The sequence below is a fragment of the Carassius auratus genome, chromosome 27 (genome assembly GCF_003368295.1).
Source record: "Carassius auratus strain Wakin chromosome 27, ASM336829v1, whole genome shotgun sequence".
Lineage (NCBI taxonomy): Eukaryota > Metazoa > Chordata > Actinopteri > Cypriniformes > Cyprinidae > Carassius > Carassius auratus.
In genome coordinates, this window is record NC_039269.1 from 27,589,392 (window position 1) to 27,608,750 (window position 19,359).

The following is a 19,359-nucleotide window of genomic DNA, read 5'->3' on the forward strand; positions in this document are numbered from 1 at the left end:
GAACGGGATTTTGAAAAGTGGGGGGGACATGTCCCCCCTGTCCCCATAGGAAATTACGCCCGTGTATATATATATATATATATATATATATATATATATATATATATATATATATATATATATATATATATATATATATATATATATATAAATTAATATGATAAAAATAATTTTCCAACATGTGTTTAAATAGGTGTACATATGACACAGTAATGATTTACTGGGGGAAAAAAACAGATTCAGATGTTTAAACACAAAACATAAGATACAATGATTAAATTGTATTGTTTAAATTGTTTTATGTTTCATAATACCTTTTATTTGTAGCCTAACATTTTGTTAAATATAGAAATTTAGAAAGCTGGTCTCATTAGAAGTTGTTGAAGTGATTTTAAATTATATAGAGACAGCAAACATCTGGTTGTAAATGCTTGGATTTAGTTATTGATTCCGTTTCTTATTATTTATTTAATTGTTCTATTTTTGTGTCATGGATGGATGTTATTTGTTAGACTCTCTTTTTTGTGTGATTTTTTTTTTTTGGTAAAATAACGGTAATGATTATATTAATAAAAAAGCAAAAGCTAAATTTTTGCACTATCAAGTTCATTTTAATGTCGCACATGAAACAGTTTTTTTTTCAAGAAACGAGTAACTTACTGCGCAATGTGAAGGACATTTCAGTTCAGAACAAAAAAAAAAAACTAATAAATCATACGAGAAAGACAGTTTACTGAAGTTAAAATTAAGAAAATGTTAATTAAATTTAATTCATTATTTAATTAATTTAATTAAAATTAAGTCATAAGCGCCTGCTTCGAGTGGGTCTTGTCTTCGATAGAGGGCGATATCCTGCAGCTTTTCTGTCTATTTCCATTAAAAACTATCTAAGCAGACAAACTTTCTTACAAATCTGCAGTCAATATTTTATACTATTATTAATTAAGTTAATTAAGTGACCATCGCATTTTATATCGCTGCTTTCCAGTGCTGCGAGTAAGTCTGCTTACATAGTCATAGCAGATACTTAAATGTATGCAGGCAAATCATAAAATAATCCACTAGTACTCCAAATAAAGACAGCCAACGAGCTAAAATTAGTAGAGGGGCTAATTCTAATTAATAATAGTCCTGGTAAAATGTCAAAAACTGGACTACAAACGAGGGACGACACTCGTGAGTCGTGAATATTAATTAGGTTGGACTGACGTTGCTTAGTAACCTTGCTTGAGTGTCCACTCACGTACCCTAATTAATATTCATGACCAAGACCGCAGCGTAGTAGGATACTTACATTTGAAACTCGGAACATTTTTAATTCCTTGTCGAAGTACGACTCAGAGGGTCACCGTCTAAATCCACACGTATCAGAGCCTCGACCCTGACACACACAAATATGGAAATCCGCTCAAGAAGCGCAAGTAAAACACGAAACACAATGCATGGAACCACAAACGATTCTGATTGGTTAGTTGCTACCGCGTTGAGTAAAGGAACACTCCTCACGTGACACCATATTACTGTAAGAAGTTAAGACATTAAATATGTATACAGGCTCTGTTTAAGCCTGATCATCAATAGCTTATCGTGACCAATAGCTTATCGTGTAAATTCCAAGGCATTGATGTTTGAATACAAAACCAGCAATGGCTCTGCAACCCTTTACCCAAATTCTCTAGTCGGGCTTATTTGCCCTCCAGAAGCTTGCACTTGACCCTCTAAATTTTGCCAAATTCTATGTGTGTCTATTAATATAACTATATATATATATATATATATATATATATATATATATATATATATATATATGATTTTGATTGCTTGTATTGTCCTTATTTATAAATGTCTAAGTCGATTAGGATAAAAGCGTCTTCTAAATGACTAAATGTAAATGTAAAAGTTTTCAAATGCAATTTTATTCCCCATTGCGTCATATCTGTGTTTTATATAATCTTTAATAATATTTAGATAAGCAATTAAACCAACGTTTCGTGTGAAGGCTGCTGTGTATGACTTTAAATGGACATTGACGCAATCCAATCAAACAACCAATAAGAAACGCCGAGTCGCAAGCCCCGCCCCCTCCGGCTTCCTTCAGCTATCCGTTCTGTTGAAGCACAGAGTCGCCTCGCAGAGCGCCACCCATCTTCCGTCTTTAAACTTCTTTATCCGTTCACCTCTGCATCCTTTATCCAGCTGCAGCAGCTCGAGTATCTCAGAGGCCGGAACCGTGGGCTTTATAGGGCCATGATCTCACTGGAGCTTAATTTTAATTTATTTACGAGTGACCTTTCACATTACTTCAAAAACCAAGTCAAAGTCGGGCTCCTCGGCTCTGGGGTGGGACTCTCAGTGGTGCTCGGATTCAGCGCCGCTTATGCCTGCTACTACCTGCTTTCTGTGGCCAAGGTAAGGGCACTGTCTGTCCGTTCACCTTCATGTACAAATGAATGGCGTGAATCGGATGCTCGTGCACGCCTATCGATGCGCGTGCACTACCGGCTAATAAAGACGCAAGCGACTGTATTACGTCATCGTAGTCCTGTCAGTCTCGTTCTTTTACACTCCGTGCAGAACAGATATTAATCATAATGCGCTTTGAAATACGCATAAAAGCTCCCATTTGTCAAAATAGGTCTTATTCTACTCTCTTGCCGAATTTGAAACATATACACAGGTAAAAAAAAAATAGTGCCATAAAACCATATTTCCCCATTTTTAAAGCTTAGACGAGGAAATAAATGTTAAGGTAGTGACACTGCATATTGTATTATAATTCACTAGTGTTCTAATTTATATCACACTGAACAAAACACTGATTTAATGTTAAATAGTGATGGATAAACAGATAATAGAAAAAAAATGGTAATAAAACTTGGGTGATTGTTTGTTGTTGTTGTCACAAATTGTAACAGTCACCAAATATATCTAAATGGCGCAAATAAAAATATAAAAAGTTTCTTTAGGCTAAACAGTTTATTTTCTTGAGGTTTGACATAAAAATGTTTTGTATTTTTATGTCACAGTTATATTCTTTATTGTAATAAGTCAATATAATACATTTATAATATGATATAAAATTTGTCTTATTTATTAATATTACTTGATATTTATATACTATTATATATTTATATATCTTATAATAGTTAATATTGTATTATGTTTATTATTATTGTTATTATTATTATGTTATTATTAGAATATACTGTATTTATTTTATCACATAGAAATGTAACAATTAATCAATATTGTATATTATGATTACGACGATAACTTTTACTATACATTTACTAAAAAGTAGTTTAAATTCTTCAGGATCAGGATTACAATTTAAATGAGTGAATAATTGAATGAGTGAATAAATGAGGGGATGAATGCATTATTGAATGAGTGAATGAATAAATGAGTGAGTGAATGTGTGTGTGTGTGTGAGTGAGTGAATGAGTGAGTGAATGATTGAATTAATTAGTGAATGAATGAGTGAATTAGCAAATTAATGAATGAATGAGTGAACCAGTGTACGAATGAGTAAATTAGTGAATGAATGAATGAATGAATGAATGAGTGCATTAATGAATGAATTACTAAGTGAATGAATGAATGAATGAGTGAATGATTGAATGAATTAGTGAATGAATGAGTGAATTAGAGATGAATGCTTGAGTGAATGAATGAATGGGTGAGTGAATAAATTAGTGAGTGAGTGAATAAATTAGTGAGTGAGTGAATAAATGAATGAGTGAGTGAATGTGTGTGTGAGTGAATGAATGAATTAGTGAATGATTGAATGAATGAGTGAATAAATGAATGAGTGAATGAGTGTACAAATGAGTAAATTAGTGAATGAATGAATGAGTGCATTAGTGAATAAGTGAATGAATGAATGAGTGAATAAATTAGTGAGTGAGCGAATAAATGAATGAATGAGTGAGTGAATTAATGAATGAGTGAATGAATGAATGAGTGAATGAATGAGTGAATGAATGAATAAATGAGTGAATGAATAAGTGAATTAGTGAATGAATGAGTGAATTAATGAGTGGATGAATGAATGAATAAATGAATGAGTGAATGAATAAGTGAATTAGTGAATGAGTAATTGAAAGAATGAATAAACGAGTGAATGAATGAGTGAATGAGTGAGTGAGTGAATGAATGAATAAATGAGTGAATGAATGAATGAATAAATGAGTGAATGAATAAGTGAATTAGTGAATGAGTGAGTGAATAAATGAGTAATTGAAAGAATGAATAGACGAGTGAATGAATGAGTGAATGAGTGAGTGAATGAATGAATAAATGAGTGAATGAATGAATGAATAATTGAGTGAATGAATAAGTGAATTAGTGAATGAATGAGTGAATTGATTAGTGAATGAATGAATGAATAAATGAGTGAATGAATAAGTGAATTAGTGAATGAATGAGTGAATTAATGAGTGGATGAATGAATGAATAAATGAGTGAATGAATAAGTGAATTAGTGAATGAGTGAGTGAATGAATAAGTGAATTAGTGAATGAGTGAGTGAATGAATAAGTGAATTAGTGAATGAGTGAGTGAATGAATGAACAAATGAGTGAATGAATGAGTGAATTAGTGAATGAGTGAGTGAATGAATGAATAAATGAGTGAATGAATAAGTGAATTAGTGAATGAGTGAGTGAATGAATAAGTGAATTAGTGAATGAGTGAGTGAATGAATAAGTGAATTAGTGAATGAGTGAGTGAATGAATGAATAAATGAGTGAATGAATAAGTGAATTAGTGAATGAGTGAGTGAATGAGTAAATGAGTGAATTAATGAGTGGATGAATGAATGAATAAATGAGTGAATGAATGAGTGAATAAATGAAAAGGAAAATTTTTTAACTGTTCTAGTTGTGCTTTCTGAGATAGCCACCAGTCCCTCTGCTCTTTGTCTTGCAGAAGCCCATACTGATATCTGGAGGAAAGAAGTTTCATCAGTTTCTGAGGGACAAATGCCCCGTGGTCTCAGAGACGTACTACCCCCCGTTCTGGTGCTGGGAGAGCCGGGTGCAAACGCTGCTCCGACCCTTCGTGACCGCCAAGCCCTGGGTCAACTACAGAAAGTGAGCACACTACCTCACAGTCAGAATGTGTCAGGCTTCACTCCAGCCAATAAAGGTTTTCAAAGAAATGCACGATTATTGGTAATGCATGATAATTACTCCGGCATCTTTCACAATCAAACCATTTCAAAAGCCTTAAAGTCAGAGGAAGTGGTTGATCACAATACCAGGCTTGCTTTAGACAGGAAATGAACATTTTTTCTGAACGCTGGTGAATATGCATTATATGTAGTTCCTATATTTAATTTGCCGTTGCCTAATAACAGGTTTAAGGTATAAGAATAGCAGTCTGAAGGTTAATTTGCCAAAAGCTGTGTCTTCATCTACACTGACGTTGCCACCGTCTCTCCTCTTGAGGATACATTTTGCCTTCTTTAACATATAAAAGTGCCCTTGGTAGATGATGAGAGAGCTTCTTTCAGCATTCATTTCATTGATTGTCTGATGAGAGAGTAGCTCAGTGTTCAGAGGACTCCTGTTCTCAGCAACATAAAGAGCAGCTTATATCAGCTTTCCTGTTCTGATGATGGCATGTTATGGGAATCAATACACTGATGCAAGTATAGAGGGTCGTATTTCAGCCCATAATCAAAAGTGGCTAAAGAAATTCTGATTTATATAAAGAAAACATACTTTAGGATTTATACAAATGTATTCAGTGTGTGTGTGTGTGTGTGTGTGTGTGTGTATATATAAATTAATTAATAGTATGTTTTAAAAAATAAAAAAATAAATTATGCATAATCCAGCCATATCAGAATATTTTTTTATTATTTGCATATAGATTTTAGTTTTATTTTAATAAAAACAATAGATATTATTTTCATGACAATTAAGACATTTTTACCAAAATCACTTAACTCGCAAAAATCAACAAATCTACAATAATTGCTTAGACTTTTGGGAAAATAATGCAAAAAAAAAAACTCATGCAGATTCACAGATAATTTTTTTCAAGCAACATTAAATGAAAACAGTCTATTACTATTACTTTGTCATTTTAATTAACATCTAATATCTTGATTATTATTGTTATTCATTGTATTTTAGAGTGAAATTGTATTTTTCACAATAATAATGTTTCCTATTTTGTTTATAATTCATTCATTCAGTAATAAGAAATATCTTAATTTTCCCATCACAGTACAGGAAATAAATCAATCTCTTGCTACTTCCCTTACATCGTAACTTTAAAGGATTTGAACATTGTTTGCTGCAAAACAGTGTTTTGTGTGGTGAATGGCAGTATATTTATCATATGGTAGAAACTGTTAGTTATTGGTTCAGTGCTGCAGTGCATCTCTCACTAAACCAATTCGGAGGCTAAATCAGCTCCTGCGCGTTTCTGCTCAGCGATCAGAGAAGATGCATGCATGCAGTATCATCTGCATCCGTTGTGTTCGACTCGTCACCTGCGCTGCTTTTAACGGGATTGGAATCAATAGCTAATCCGTGTCCTCCGTCTCAATATGCAGCGGGCATGAGCGAGCAAATCTGCTTACGGATCCTGCTGTTTGTGTGCAGCGATCGAGGACAGTGTTTGAAGTCAAGGGCGTCTGAGTTTGACCGTCCCGGCAGCTGCACTTCCCGTTAGGAAGGAAGGGTGTGATGCATGCTGGGACGCACTGAATGCTCTGGTGTGTGATGTCATCCGTCTCTGACACCGCCAATGTCATGTAGTCAGGTGTGAAATTAGAGCTTCTGTTTTGGAAACAGAATGTCCTGGGAATACAGATCCAGACGGGACAGAGCAACATCTAATACCAGCAGGGTTTGAGCTTTCTGCTCAGATTCAGTGTCTAAAGTCTTGGTATTAAAGGAATCGAATAGGCATTTATTCTTCTGCAGAAATGTTAGTGAAAGTCAGTAGGTTGTCGCTGCTAAGATCTGTGACAGATTGGTCTCTCAGTGTCTGGCGTTTTGAAGGGTGGGATTTACATGTCTATAAAAAACCTTCCCACATTCAGAGTGACGCAGTGACTGCAGACAGACTCGGTCTAGAGTGCATCTTTAATGTTGGCTCTGAAATTACATCGCACACATGTAGCTCTACATGACGTCTGGTCTCTGAGAGAGCTAGCTGTGAAACAACACGAGAGTCCATTCATTCAGAAATATCAGCCCAATTCAGACAACTTCTGCCTGACCTTCATAGAGATCATTTCTGTTTCAACTAATTTGGAGAAAATAGTTAGTCAGATAAGTGTTTGTTTAACAATCAGTTTTAGGTCTGTACAATAAAAAAATTCCTTTAACGATCACCATGGCTTTATTTATTTGATAAAAACAGTAAAAAGTAAGAATATTGTGAAATACACATATTATTTTAGTTTTATTTTAAATTATTTATAATTTATTTCTGTGAAAAAAAAATAACAAACTAAAAACTTTTTTTTTTTTTTAAATAATCACTACTCCAGTGTCACATGATCCTTCAGAATATTGTGAATTCTAATATGCTGGTTTGCTCAAGAAACATTTATTATTGTTATTATTAATGTTGAAAAGAGCTGCTTCATATTTTTGTGGAAAATGTAGAGGTTGGAAGCAAGCTAATGTCCAGCAGGAAGTGATGTCATCTCAAAGCACAGGTGGGATGTGGCTAGAGTCAGACTGCAGACAGGCTTTAGAGCTGAGAAATACACTGACCATGTCCAACTCTAGCTTCAGCTCCACATAACTGACAATTATGGAGCGCTTATTCAGAATTATGTAAAATATGCTATAAAATGTAAAAAAAAAAACACTAGTATATAAATAATTTTCACTCTGAAATTGCTAGTAAATCTCATAAATAATGGCAAAGAATCAGCAAGTAATACATTAAATTAAATGTGAAGTATAAAGACTGATACTAGTAGTTTCTTGCAAACCATGCTTCAAAATTGTTTTATTTTATTTACAACTTCGAAAAATCATTTCTTTTCAGTTTTAGTGTAGCGATTGTAATTAAAGGTGTAGTTCACCCAACAATGAAAATTAGCCCAGAAATTACTCAACCTCAAAGTCATCCTCATCTTTCAGACGAGTTATATTAAAAATGGTCTTCTATCTTTCAAGCTGTTTAATGGCACTCAGCAGGTGTTCCACTGCATCAGTCCAAAAGAAGTGAAATAAAAAGTTTGAAAACTTTTTATAGGCGTATAAAACTCTAAAGCCAGAGGTTGACCCAACTTTTTAGGCAAGCACCAGATAATAATCTTAGGCAGCATGTCATGAAATGTTTTTAAAATTACTTTACGTGATCACAGTGTAATAAAAACATTGTACGTTAGCCCTAATAATTTTAATGATTTAATTTCCAAACAAAGAAATTCTGTAGAGAAAGAGCGCAAAAAACACACTATCAACAGGAGCTGAATTTTGCTGAATCAATCCCATTACATTCATACTGTACATTTTAAGTGGCTTAGGAGGCTGCTGTGGTGTGATACGGATTGCCATACAACTGTTGTACTGCCATGGTACTTTATGGTACTTTTGTTAGCGGACTAACATTCCTGTAACAGTTTCTCTCTTTGTACTATTTGTGAGAGCTTAAGCTAGTATTAACACACTCTTCTCCAGTTTGACTGAATGTTCCTAAATGAAGCTGTTCTGTGTGTCCGGCAGTGAGCTCATTACAGCACCAGATGGAGGCCAGATCTCTCTGGATTGGTTTGACAATGATGACAGTGCGTCCCACCCGGACCAGTCCACGCGCCCCACTGTGCTGCTGCTCCCGGGACTGACGGGCACAAGCCGCGAATCCTACATTCTGCACATGGTACAGCAAAGCCGGGATCTGGGCTACAGGTGAGCAGCCTGAATCACAGCCTTTCGTTTAGAGAAGAGTCATGATGATTCACAATGTACACAATGTACACATCCGGTTCAGTCACAGTGAGAAATAATAGCACATCAAGGGTAGCCAGGTCTGCGGACAACACTAGCCCAAAACTATGATAGCTGACCCAAAAATTCTGTCCCAATGTATTCACCCTAAAGTAGTTTCAAATCTGTATGAGTTTCTTTCTTCTGTTACTTTCAATCGAAGCCTGCCTGACCCAAGACCTTAGGGTTAAAACGCTGTGTTTCTAATAAACTTATTTTTTAAGGGAGTGCTGATTTGTGTTTATTGAGAGTGACGTGTTTCATGTGATCGAGCACCTGCTTTAAGTTTTTGGATGTGTGCATTTTATAGCTTCTTGGTTTCTTTCTTCTGTTGAACACAAAAGCAGTTGTTTTGCAACAGTTGCTGGTAGCCATTGACTTTTTCCCGGTACTATCGAAGTTAGTGGCTCCTAGCAGTTTGTTTGGTTACCAACATTTTTCTTTTGTGCTCAAGAGAAGAAAATGTCAAACAGGTTTGGCTCAACTGGCAGAAGTTTCAGTTTTGGGTAAACTGTCTCTTTAAAAACATTTTTTTTTTTTTAAACACATTTTTTTTTCAAATGTGTTTTTATCAAATGTTCATTCTGGGGAAAAACTAACTGAATTTATCTGTCAATTTCACCTAACTGGCCCAATACTCACTGACTTCAGAAGCAAGTTGAACAGACTACTTTTATGATATATGTGTGATATTTGTATGATGCTCTTGTGTCCTTTTTATGACCTACACATCATTTCTGTGAATTTAAAATTCTTAAAAGCACATTAATATTGATAAATCGATGTGCCGTTATAAGTTTGCTTATATCGGATATTTTACAATCATCACAATTTCTCAGTTTTTTTAATGCACAACTGTGTTCTCCTTGCCCTTCAACTTGAATCCTAACCGCAGCAGTAGTGCACTTCAACAGCAGCAGTTTCCATTAGCTGTGCATATTTTATACCGTGAGATTCAGAAAGGCTTGAATGGATGCTTTTGTAAGCTTTATGCCACACCTGCACCAGAACATGAGTAGCTTACAATACCCCTGTAACATCTTTGTGCACACTGACACAGAATCAGTGACGTGTGCTATAGATGTTAACTTTGTTTTGCAGCTGAGCATTTTTTACCTCGTGAAGTATCAATGAGCCATTTGTGTACAGACTTTCGGGATCTCCGCTGTTTAGATGTTGAAATTGGTCTTTTTCATTTCAAAATGCGTGCAGTATACTTAGTAAATTACGTTGTGGTATTTTAAGTTACATTAAGTAATGACGTGCAGTCAAAATCAATGCAGCACTTATTAAACAACAAATGAGAAATAAATCAATAAATGAACATGATTTTACTTTGAGTTATTTGAGAAGAAAGAGACAGCGGTGTGATGTGAGAGATGTAAAGCTAGTGTAACAGAGAGACAGCGGTCTGTTATACGGTGTAGCAGTCATTGCACAAAAAATATTTATTAATTAATAATGCAATAATTGACCAATCTGTGAAATAATATGTCCACGGATGCCTTAGAAAGGTTGTCAGATTTTGCCATTTATTACACTCCATGTGTACAATGTCTAAAAAACATTTTAGCTACTCAAAAGAAAATAAATATATATTTTAAAAACTTATTTGATTTCATCTAATTGCCTGATTGAACTGTTATTTTTTTAAATAAATTAGAAGTCCTGAAATAACAAAAGCTAAACTTAAAACTAATAATTAAAAAATAATAAATGCATACAGACATAAAAAAAACTATTAAAATGACAAAAATACACACAGAATTACTAGAACTTTAACTGTAATTAAATATGAAAACTAAATTTAATTTCAAATATTGCCAAAAACGTACTGTGTTACTGTAAGCTAATTAAAAATGGACACTGAGCTCTATTTGAACAAATATCTGCTAATATTATATTAACAGGATTTATGTTAAACATGAACTTGAACTCTCTAAACATGTTTAAACATGGCTTGAGATATTTCCATCTTTGTCAGGTAGTCAGGAACATGCAACTTTGAAACCCGTTTTCAAAAATATGTGTTTTCTGTCCCCAAAACACAGATGCCATGTAAATGAACCGGCAAAACACGTCCAGTTTTTGGCTGATAATGTTGTCGTGTAAAGAGACCCTTTTAGTTTTAGTTGATGATATAACAGCAGTTTGTGTTTGGAGAAGTACCTAAGGAATCGAGAATGAAATGTAGAGAAAGAAAGTAGCGTAGCTGAAATGGAGGAGCGATATCAAACCTGTTTGAAGGACGAGAGCAGAAGTAGATAAGGCCTGCAGGAGGAATGTAGTTAGACTGTACAGAGTTACATGTTACATCAGATAACTCATATCAGCTCCATGCATGTACTGTGTGTCATACACATGCAGTGAAACCCGGTTATTACCCTCCTCAAAGCGCTCAAGTACTAGGAAATGACTGAGTTCACAACAATTAATATCATTTGGTGACTTTGAGATTCAGAACCTAATGACACAAACACTGCTCTGTGTGTGAAATGCTTGTGTAGATTTAAGAACTGCTTACATTTTTACATTGATTTATTTAGCAGGTTTTATCCAAAGTGACTTACAGGTGAGGGATGTACTTCCTTAAACTACTAATGAAATGTCTTGTTTAGAAATATAGAGCAGTTTATTTTTTTTTTAACTTGTGTGTGTGCGAGTGTGGTGTAGTGATGTAGAACTATAATGTAGTCTACAAAACTGAACGTGCTTTATACTTTACACAGATTAATGAATGCCTTTAGAACATGAAGTATTCAACTACAAAAACGTCCTGGGAATCCTTTCTTGTGTTTTTCAGATGTGTGGTGTTCAATAACAGAGGAGTATCGGGTGAAAAGCTACTGGTAAAGAGAACCTTTTATCTCGTGCTTTGTTCAGTAACTTAAACCAAAATGTTGTCACGTTAAGCTTTGGCACAAGCAACACACACTTCTGCCAGCATGAGTATCAGTTATTCAAATGAAAGTTATGTAATGTTTGTATGCTTTGTATACAAGAGCCTGTCGATAAATCCTTTCCTCTGACTCAAGAACTGTGTTGGTATTTCCGTCCAACAGAAGACGCTTAAAATCCCTGCTGTGATACTTAGAGCTTGTTATAAAATGTTTGAAGATGTTGAGAGAATCTTCATAAAAACCTTTGCAGATGCATAATATTGTTACATTGAAAAATCAGTAAATGCATGCTTGATCCTTAGGTTGTAAGATTCCCTGAGTATAAATGCAGATCTCTGGTGTGTGTCTGTGTGTCTGTGGTTGTCTAATATCTTCTGCTCACTGTGCTCTAGACGCCTAGGACGTACTGCGCAGCCAACACAGAGGATCTGGAGGTGGTCATCGAACATGTCCAGCGCACCATTGACAAAGCTCCGCTCATGGCAGCTGGGGTTTCAATGGGCGGGTGGGTTTAACACACACACACACACACACACACACACTCACACACAGGGTTTTATCCTGCCCTTAAATGGGAATCCTAGCAGTGTGTTTTCCACTGATTCCACTGAACTGTACAGTGTGTTTAGTTAAACAGAGAGTCAGCATGCAGTTGCCTGTGTGAAATCCTCCACCATTCAGAAGTCTGGGGTCTCCTCTGCTCACCAAGGCTGCATTTATATCTAAAATATTTTTCGAATGTAAAAGGAGTGTTTTGGAGTTTAATACATTTTAAAATGTAATTTATTCCTGTGACGCACAGCTGAATTTTCAGCATCATTCCTCCAGTCTTCAGAGTCACATGATCTTCAGAAATGAGTCTGATATGCTGATCTACTGTTATTATCAATGCTGAAAACAGTTGTGCTGGTTAAAATTATTGGGAAAACTGATTGAAATTTCTGTGAAACACAGACAAACTTACATAATCAAACCGTGATTGGTGTTTGTGATTATTAAACCAGGAAAAGACTGTTATTGATATATGAAGCCTCCATGTATCCATGTGAATAATCACTGCAGTTTCACCTCCACACATACTGTGATCCGTTAATACATCATCTATTATGAAGGAAACACACCCATACACGACTGAAAAATGGACGTTTTTCCCTGAAAAGCATTATATTAACATGTTTATTCCAGACTGGTATTATAAAGTGTCCCCAATTCATGCTTTGTTCATGCATGTATTTCCCCAGATGACATTTAATTTCCCAGATCCTCACAGCGTCATTTCAACCTAAATTTATTCCTGGTTCTAAGTAAAAGCTGAGTCAGCAGCACGGCGCTCTAAACCGCTCTGTCTTACAGAAAGAAAAGTGTCAGCTTCACACGGCTTGTGTAAAAAAACTAGCAGCCACACATGATGATGAGACAAATGAATTAGGATATGTGAGACGCTATATGTTGTCACCGCTCTGGTAAATGTCATATCTAAATGTCATCATACAGGATGATGCTGGCGAACTATCTGGGTCGGAAGGGCTCGGAGGTGCGTCTGAAGGGAGTGGTGGTTTTCTCGGCAGGCTGGGATGTGTTTGAGTGCACAGCGTCACTGGAGAAGCCCCTGGACCGCTTCCTCTTCAACTCCTACCTCACCAGCTGCCTGCAGGCCTCCGTGGACCGGTCAGTGGGGTCAGAGGGGGATAAACCGGGCGTAAATCACCACAGTTTAGTGTCTGTGTGTGTGTAGTCCCGTCGCAGAGGACATTGTCCTCGACTGCCTCCTTTCTGGGTTTGATCTCTTGTTGAGTGTTACCAAATGTGCCAAATAAGATTACACAGAATTTGTTACGTATTATACTGAAGTACACCGAGTTCCAGAACAGGACGTTAAAATAAAAATTTGCACATATGGGGCTTATTCTACTTTTAATTAACTTTTAAGCCGCTTATCGTCAACTTACAAAAATGCTACAGTTGTGTTTGATACAGTATATATACCATGCTACGACTAAACGGCTGCCTGAAATAGATGTACTAGATGCACTTTTCTGCTTGCATATATTAACCAAATTACCTTCTATGTTTGCAACAACGCACACTACACTGGGTATGCTATCCCACAATGCTATGCAATCAACTTGTCCTGCCGTTTGCAGTGTTATGGATCAGCCAGAATTAATCTCACCAACAAATTTGACATCTCTTTCATTTAATTGGGCAGCTAAAAGTTTTGACACAAAATGAAATTAAAAAAGTTAAATAGCTTCTGTCAGGCTTTGAGAATTAAGCTTGCACTGTGGTTTCTGTAACATTTGGCGAGCAAGTGATGTAATGATACATTTCTCCAAATCTGTTCCCATAAAGAAACAAACTCCTCTACATCTCGGATGGTCTGGGGGAGAGTACATTTTCAGCAAATTGTCATTTTTGGGTGAACTACTCCTTTAATTACAAAGCATGTCACTCTTATGAATAGAGTTCTTGTTTACATAAAGATGATCCCAAACCACCAAAACCTGACATTTTCCTCTTTTTTTCTTTTTGCAGTCACCGAACCATTCTTGAAAAACAGTATGACATAGACCACGTGATGAAGGTGAGTCAGTCGTTCTGACTTGGCACAATGCCGTGTCACATGCTGTTAATGTAGTATTTCGTATTATTGCTTGCATTCCACAGGCTAAAACAATCCGAGAGTTCGATGAACGTTTCACATCCATCATGTTCGGTTATCCATCCAATGACGACTACTATCTAGACGCGAGCCCCATTCACAAGATCAAGTCTGTGCAGGTGCCAATGCTGTGCCTCAATGCAGCGGACGATGTCTTTTCCCCCAATCATGGTGAGAGATTACAGCACATTATTTCCTTATTGTTAAGAAAAGTGACATTTACGTTTAGGGGTGAAGTGAAAGAAACTTGATTTTGGCCCAGCCAGTTGAAAAGGTCCCATCCATGTTGAGCTAAAAATGGTCTTTCATTTTCAGCCTTTCCGGTGGAGGCGGTGAAGCAGAACCCCAATGTGGCGCTGCTCATCACCTGTCACGGCGGCCATATTGGATTCCTGGAGGGTCTGTGGCCACGGCAGAGCACCTACATGGACCGGGTCTTTCACCAGTTCACCAGTGCCGTGTTTGAGAATGGCAGCGGTCTGGATGATCTCCACTGATCTTCTCTTTCCATTCCCTCTACAGCCATGAGCAAAAAAATCTGTGTACATTTCCAAAATGAAGTGCACAGGTTCACTTGAGGGCCAGGATTTAATATTATTATTATTTATTTCTTTATTTTAGTAGTTTTAAGCACATTTGCATTCATGGAACTGAAATTCTTCTTAGAAATTCTTGCATGTTCCATCTGTCCATCGACTGATGCGCTTATTTGTTTCTTAATTGCATGTCTGCGTATGACTCGCTTAATTAAGTATTTCTAAAAGTGATTTAAGGAAACATCCACCTGGACCACTGAATCACTCATCAGGTGATGTTACTCAACATGAATCCACACGACGATGAGATTGTCCTGAAAAACAAAAAAACAACAAGCCTTGTAACCTATTGGTACAATCTCACAAAGAAATGTCAAGGTTCACCACGAAATCAAAATCAGCATTAGTTTCATTGTGCTTCAATGGGTAGATAAATATTTTAGGCCGTTTTGGTTTAAAGACAGTGAACCTCCACACAAGGCTACTGAAAATAGATGACAGTTGGCTTAAATGTTGTGTTCCAGTCATTTTGACCTGGATTCTTTTTCCCCGAAATGTTATTTAATGGACTAAGACTAAAGCTTGCTGACTTTATTCACACAGGATATAATAACGTCCTTTAATATTTGGAGAATTGTTATGCTTTTTGGGCTCCAAAAATAAATACCAAAACTGCGCTAATTGAAAGCAGTCAAGCTGACAAAAAGATTAATTCCAATATTTTATGATAATATTGTTTAATGACATGTTTCCAAGCAGTTTAAAAGGCTGCTCATTTTCGACTGGGAACACTAAATTAGGTAAAGTGTTTCAAACACAGAACAAGGGTTAATTGTCATGGAAATTATGCAAAAACTGTCAGTTTTTAATGCAAAATGCCTTTAGATGTTTTATGAGATTTTTGTCAAATTGCACTAATGTAGAAATGGTTGACCCGAGAATGTTGGAGGGCGTTTGTGCACTTGTTTTGTGCAAGTCTGAAAATTGATTGCAGAGGCTTTACCTAAACTTTAAATAATGATCCAAGATGCCGTAAAACCACACCTATGTAAAGAGTTCACAGTTCAGCAACATTAGATTTCACTATTATTAGGGGCCAAGCACCGAAGGTGCGTAGGACCCTATTGTTTTTGTTGGCGTTCTTATTATTATTATTATTCTTCCGACTGGGGGTCTATGGCAGCCCATAGAACCGATTGCGGGAAAGTTGTTTTGGATTGACATTCTGATAGAGGACAGTGCCAACATTAAATACACCAATTCTGGTGTGTCTAAGACATTCCCTCTAGCGCCACCAACTGTCCAAAATTTCACTTTTATTTTGTTAATAACTTTTTAACCGTAAGCCAGAAAATTTAAATTCTTTTTTCCTCTGAATCCTTGGCTCTTGCCAAGTCGAATGAACCCCAAAATTCAAAAATCGCAAGGTTCAGTTTTTTCGCTATTTTCAATTTTTCGAAATACCTACTTTTTCGAACTCGTCCTAGGCAGTTAGTCCAATTTTCACGAAAATTGGCTCAGATCATCTTCAGACCATGCTGGCAAAAAGTTATGGAATTCAAGTTGATTCGTCCAACCGTTCTCGAATAACGCGTAAAAAAATATGATGAAAAGCACGCAAAAATACACGTGAGGCTATATCTCGGCAACGGTTTGGCATATTGAGACCAAACTTGGTGTGTGTTATAATAAGCATGACCTGAGACTACCTGCAGTGTTTCGAAACAGCGCCACCTAGTGTTCAGGAGATATGAAAAATGCATATTTTGGCTTATAACTTCTGAATGGTTTGGCCAAAAATCACACAACTGGTCTCTTTAGATTCAGTGAGTCATGTTGAGTCGAATTATATAAAATTTTCCCGTGTCGGCCATTTTAGGCGTCGGCCATTTTGAATTATGTTTCAAAATGCTGTATTTTTTTAACGCATTATCGTATCATTACGAAAATATTACAAAAATCTTCGGCCCCATGCCCTGAAGGTACTCAAAAAACTTTGAGGCAGCGCCACCTTGTGGTCAAGAGTTATAATGAAATATCACAAAAATGCTAATAACTTTTGAATACATTAGACTATTGAAATGAAAATGGTCTACATATATTCTGTGGGTGATGCTGAGAGCATTGATACCAATTCTGCGAAAATTGGCCATACTTCCTGTCCGCCATTTTGATTAATGTTGAAAACCTACTTTTTCGAACTCCTCCTAGACCGTTAGTCCGATTTTCACCAAATTTGACGTGGATCATCTTCAGACCATGCTGGCAAAAAGTTATGGATTTCGTATCGATATACGAAACGGTTCTCATTTAGCGCATCAACGAATTTGCTTGAAAGGTGCCAAAATGCATTTGAGGCTGTATCTCCACAAAGCTTTGACATATTTGCACCAAACTTTATATGTGTCATCAACACATCACACTGACAATGCCACATCAATTTGGTAACAGCGCCACCTATTGGTCAAGAGTAATAAACCATTAATTAACCATGAATAATTACACTTTAAAAAATGCTAATAACTTTTTATTGCATTAGCCTATTTGAATGAAACTGGGCTCAAAATATTCCCTGGCTTATGCCGATAACATAGATACTAAATCTGCCAGAGTAAGCTTAACTTCCGGTCCGCCATTTTGATTTATGTTGAAAACCTACTTTTTCGAACTCCTCATCAACCGTAGGTCTGATTTTCACCAAATTCGAATCAGATGATCTTCAGACTATGTTAACACAAAGTTATGGATTTTGTGTTGATAGACATAACCGTTTTCGCATAACAAAATGACGAAGTTGAGGCACACTGACAAAATGACACTTGAGGCTGTATCTCTGGAATGCTTTGGCATATTAACACCAAACTTTGTGTGTGTCATTGAAAAGTCACACAGAGTACACCAAATTGATTTGATTACAGCACCACCTGTTGGTCAAAAGTGATAGGCCATTTAATCTTATAACTAGTGGTTGTCTTTATGATTTTTCAGCTATTTCAATTACAATCATCCTAAAATTGGTTTAATTGCTCATTTTTGCACTTCGTGTGATTCTCCATGCCATGCTTAGCTCCTACATTTGCCGTTGGAGTGCTTGGCCCCGAAATTGCTGCTTGCAGCTATATTTGTCATTATTATTGTTCCCAACACCGATCCTGGAGGCACCCCACACTGCACGTTTTGCATGTCTCCTTAATCAAACACACCTGATTCAGGTCATCAGCTCATTAGTAGAGACTTCAAGAATTGATGTGTCAGAGAAAGGAGACATGCAGAATATGCAGTGTTGGGGTGCCTCAAGGATCGGTGTTGGGAACCACTGGTACTCTACAGTATCAGTAGAAGTATCACTGAAGTGTGTGAAGCCAATAGAGACTTGTCACGTATTTACAGACAGTATCTTTCCAATTCTTTCCCTAACTTGATGTTTAAGTATCTTAAATGTCAGTAGCTTTGTTGCCCTCAGGGACTAACCCCACTTTCTTTGTGTTTCCCGTTTGTGTTTTTAAGGCAAGAAAAGATTGTATCATATCAGTTATTATTTTTCATATGAATGTACCGCATGCACTTTTTTCCCCCATTCGGTACTGTTATATTGACATTGACTAGTTCAACCTTGTAAATGAATTTGTTCTGTTTTTTATGACTAGGAATGTGAAAATTGCACTGATTTTAGTTGAAGGCACTTAACCTGTGTAGCCCTGTAAGTCAAGTGTGTTTTCTTGAACCGGACGGACGTGGCTTCAAGGATTCTGTGAAAATGAAAATGACTTGAGCTACTGTTTGTCTAAACTAAACTATCATTGCTTTGAATTTACTTCAGACTCAAATAGCTTTTTATTTGATGGCGCCATTGAAATCCTGCCCACGGCTAATTAAATAATATAAAATATGAGATAAAATCAAAACAGGAGCAGTCAATTTTTCTGTGAGAATGACAGGAATAGCTCAACCTGATATGAAGGATGTATGTATGCCATTGCGATGGCAGGGATTTTATGAGGAAGCTCTTTATAAATGTAAAAATCCACCCCAATATAATTGTACGTAGTGATTTTCATGGAGGAATGATAAGATGTCCAGAACTAGATGTTAGTTAAACCGCCTGGCAATGTGCTGTATATTGACCTTTCTCTGCTCTAATGACGGTGCTGCTTCATATTGTGCTTCTGACCGTCAGCCGCATCTGCTTCTGTGGACTTTAAAAACGCTTTCTTCTCTGCTTCCCTTCCATCCTGTTTCTGAATGGCATGTGTCATTGAGTAACTGTACTGACATGCATCACATAACCTGTAGCA

General features: G+C 36.4%; 1 protein-coding gene across 1 annotated transcript; it reads left to right on the plus strand.

Moving 5' to 3' along the window:
* Positions 1-2,129: 2,129 nt before the first annotated feature.
* LOC113046098 (phospholipase ABHD3-like) lies at positions 2,130-16,149 on the plus strand. Its single transcript, XM_026206967.1, has 9 exons — positions 2,130-2,409; positions 4,930-5,093; positions 8,706-8,888; positions 11,770-11,815; positions 12,259-12,371; positions 13,361-13,534; positions 14,402-14,450; positions 14,534-14,699; positions 14,844-16,149. Exons 1-9 carry the CDS (start codon positions 2,248-2,250, stop codon positions 15,023-15,025), a joined length of 1,239 nt encoding a protein of 412 aa, XP_026062752.1. The 5' UTR covers positions 2,130-2,247; the 3' UTR covers positions 15,026-16,149.
* Positions 16,150-19,359: the final 3,210 nt, after the last annotated feature.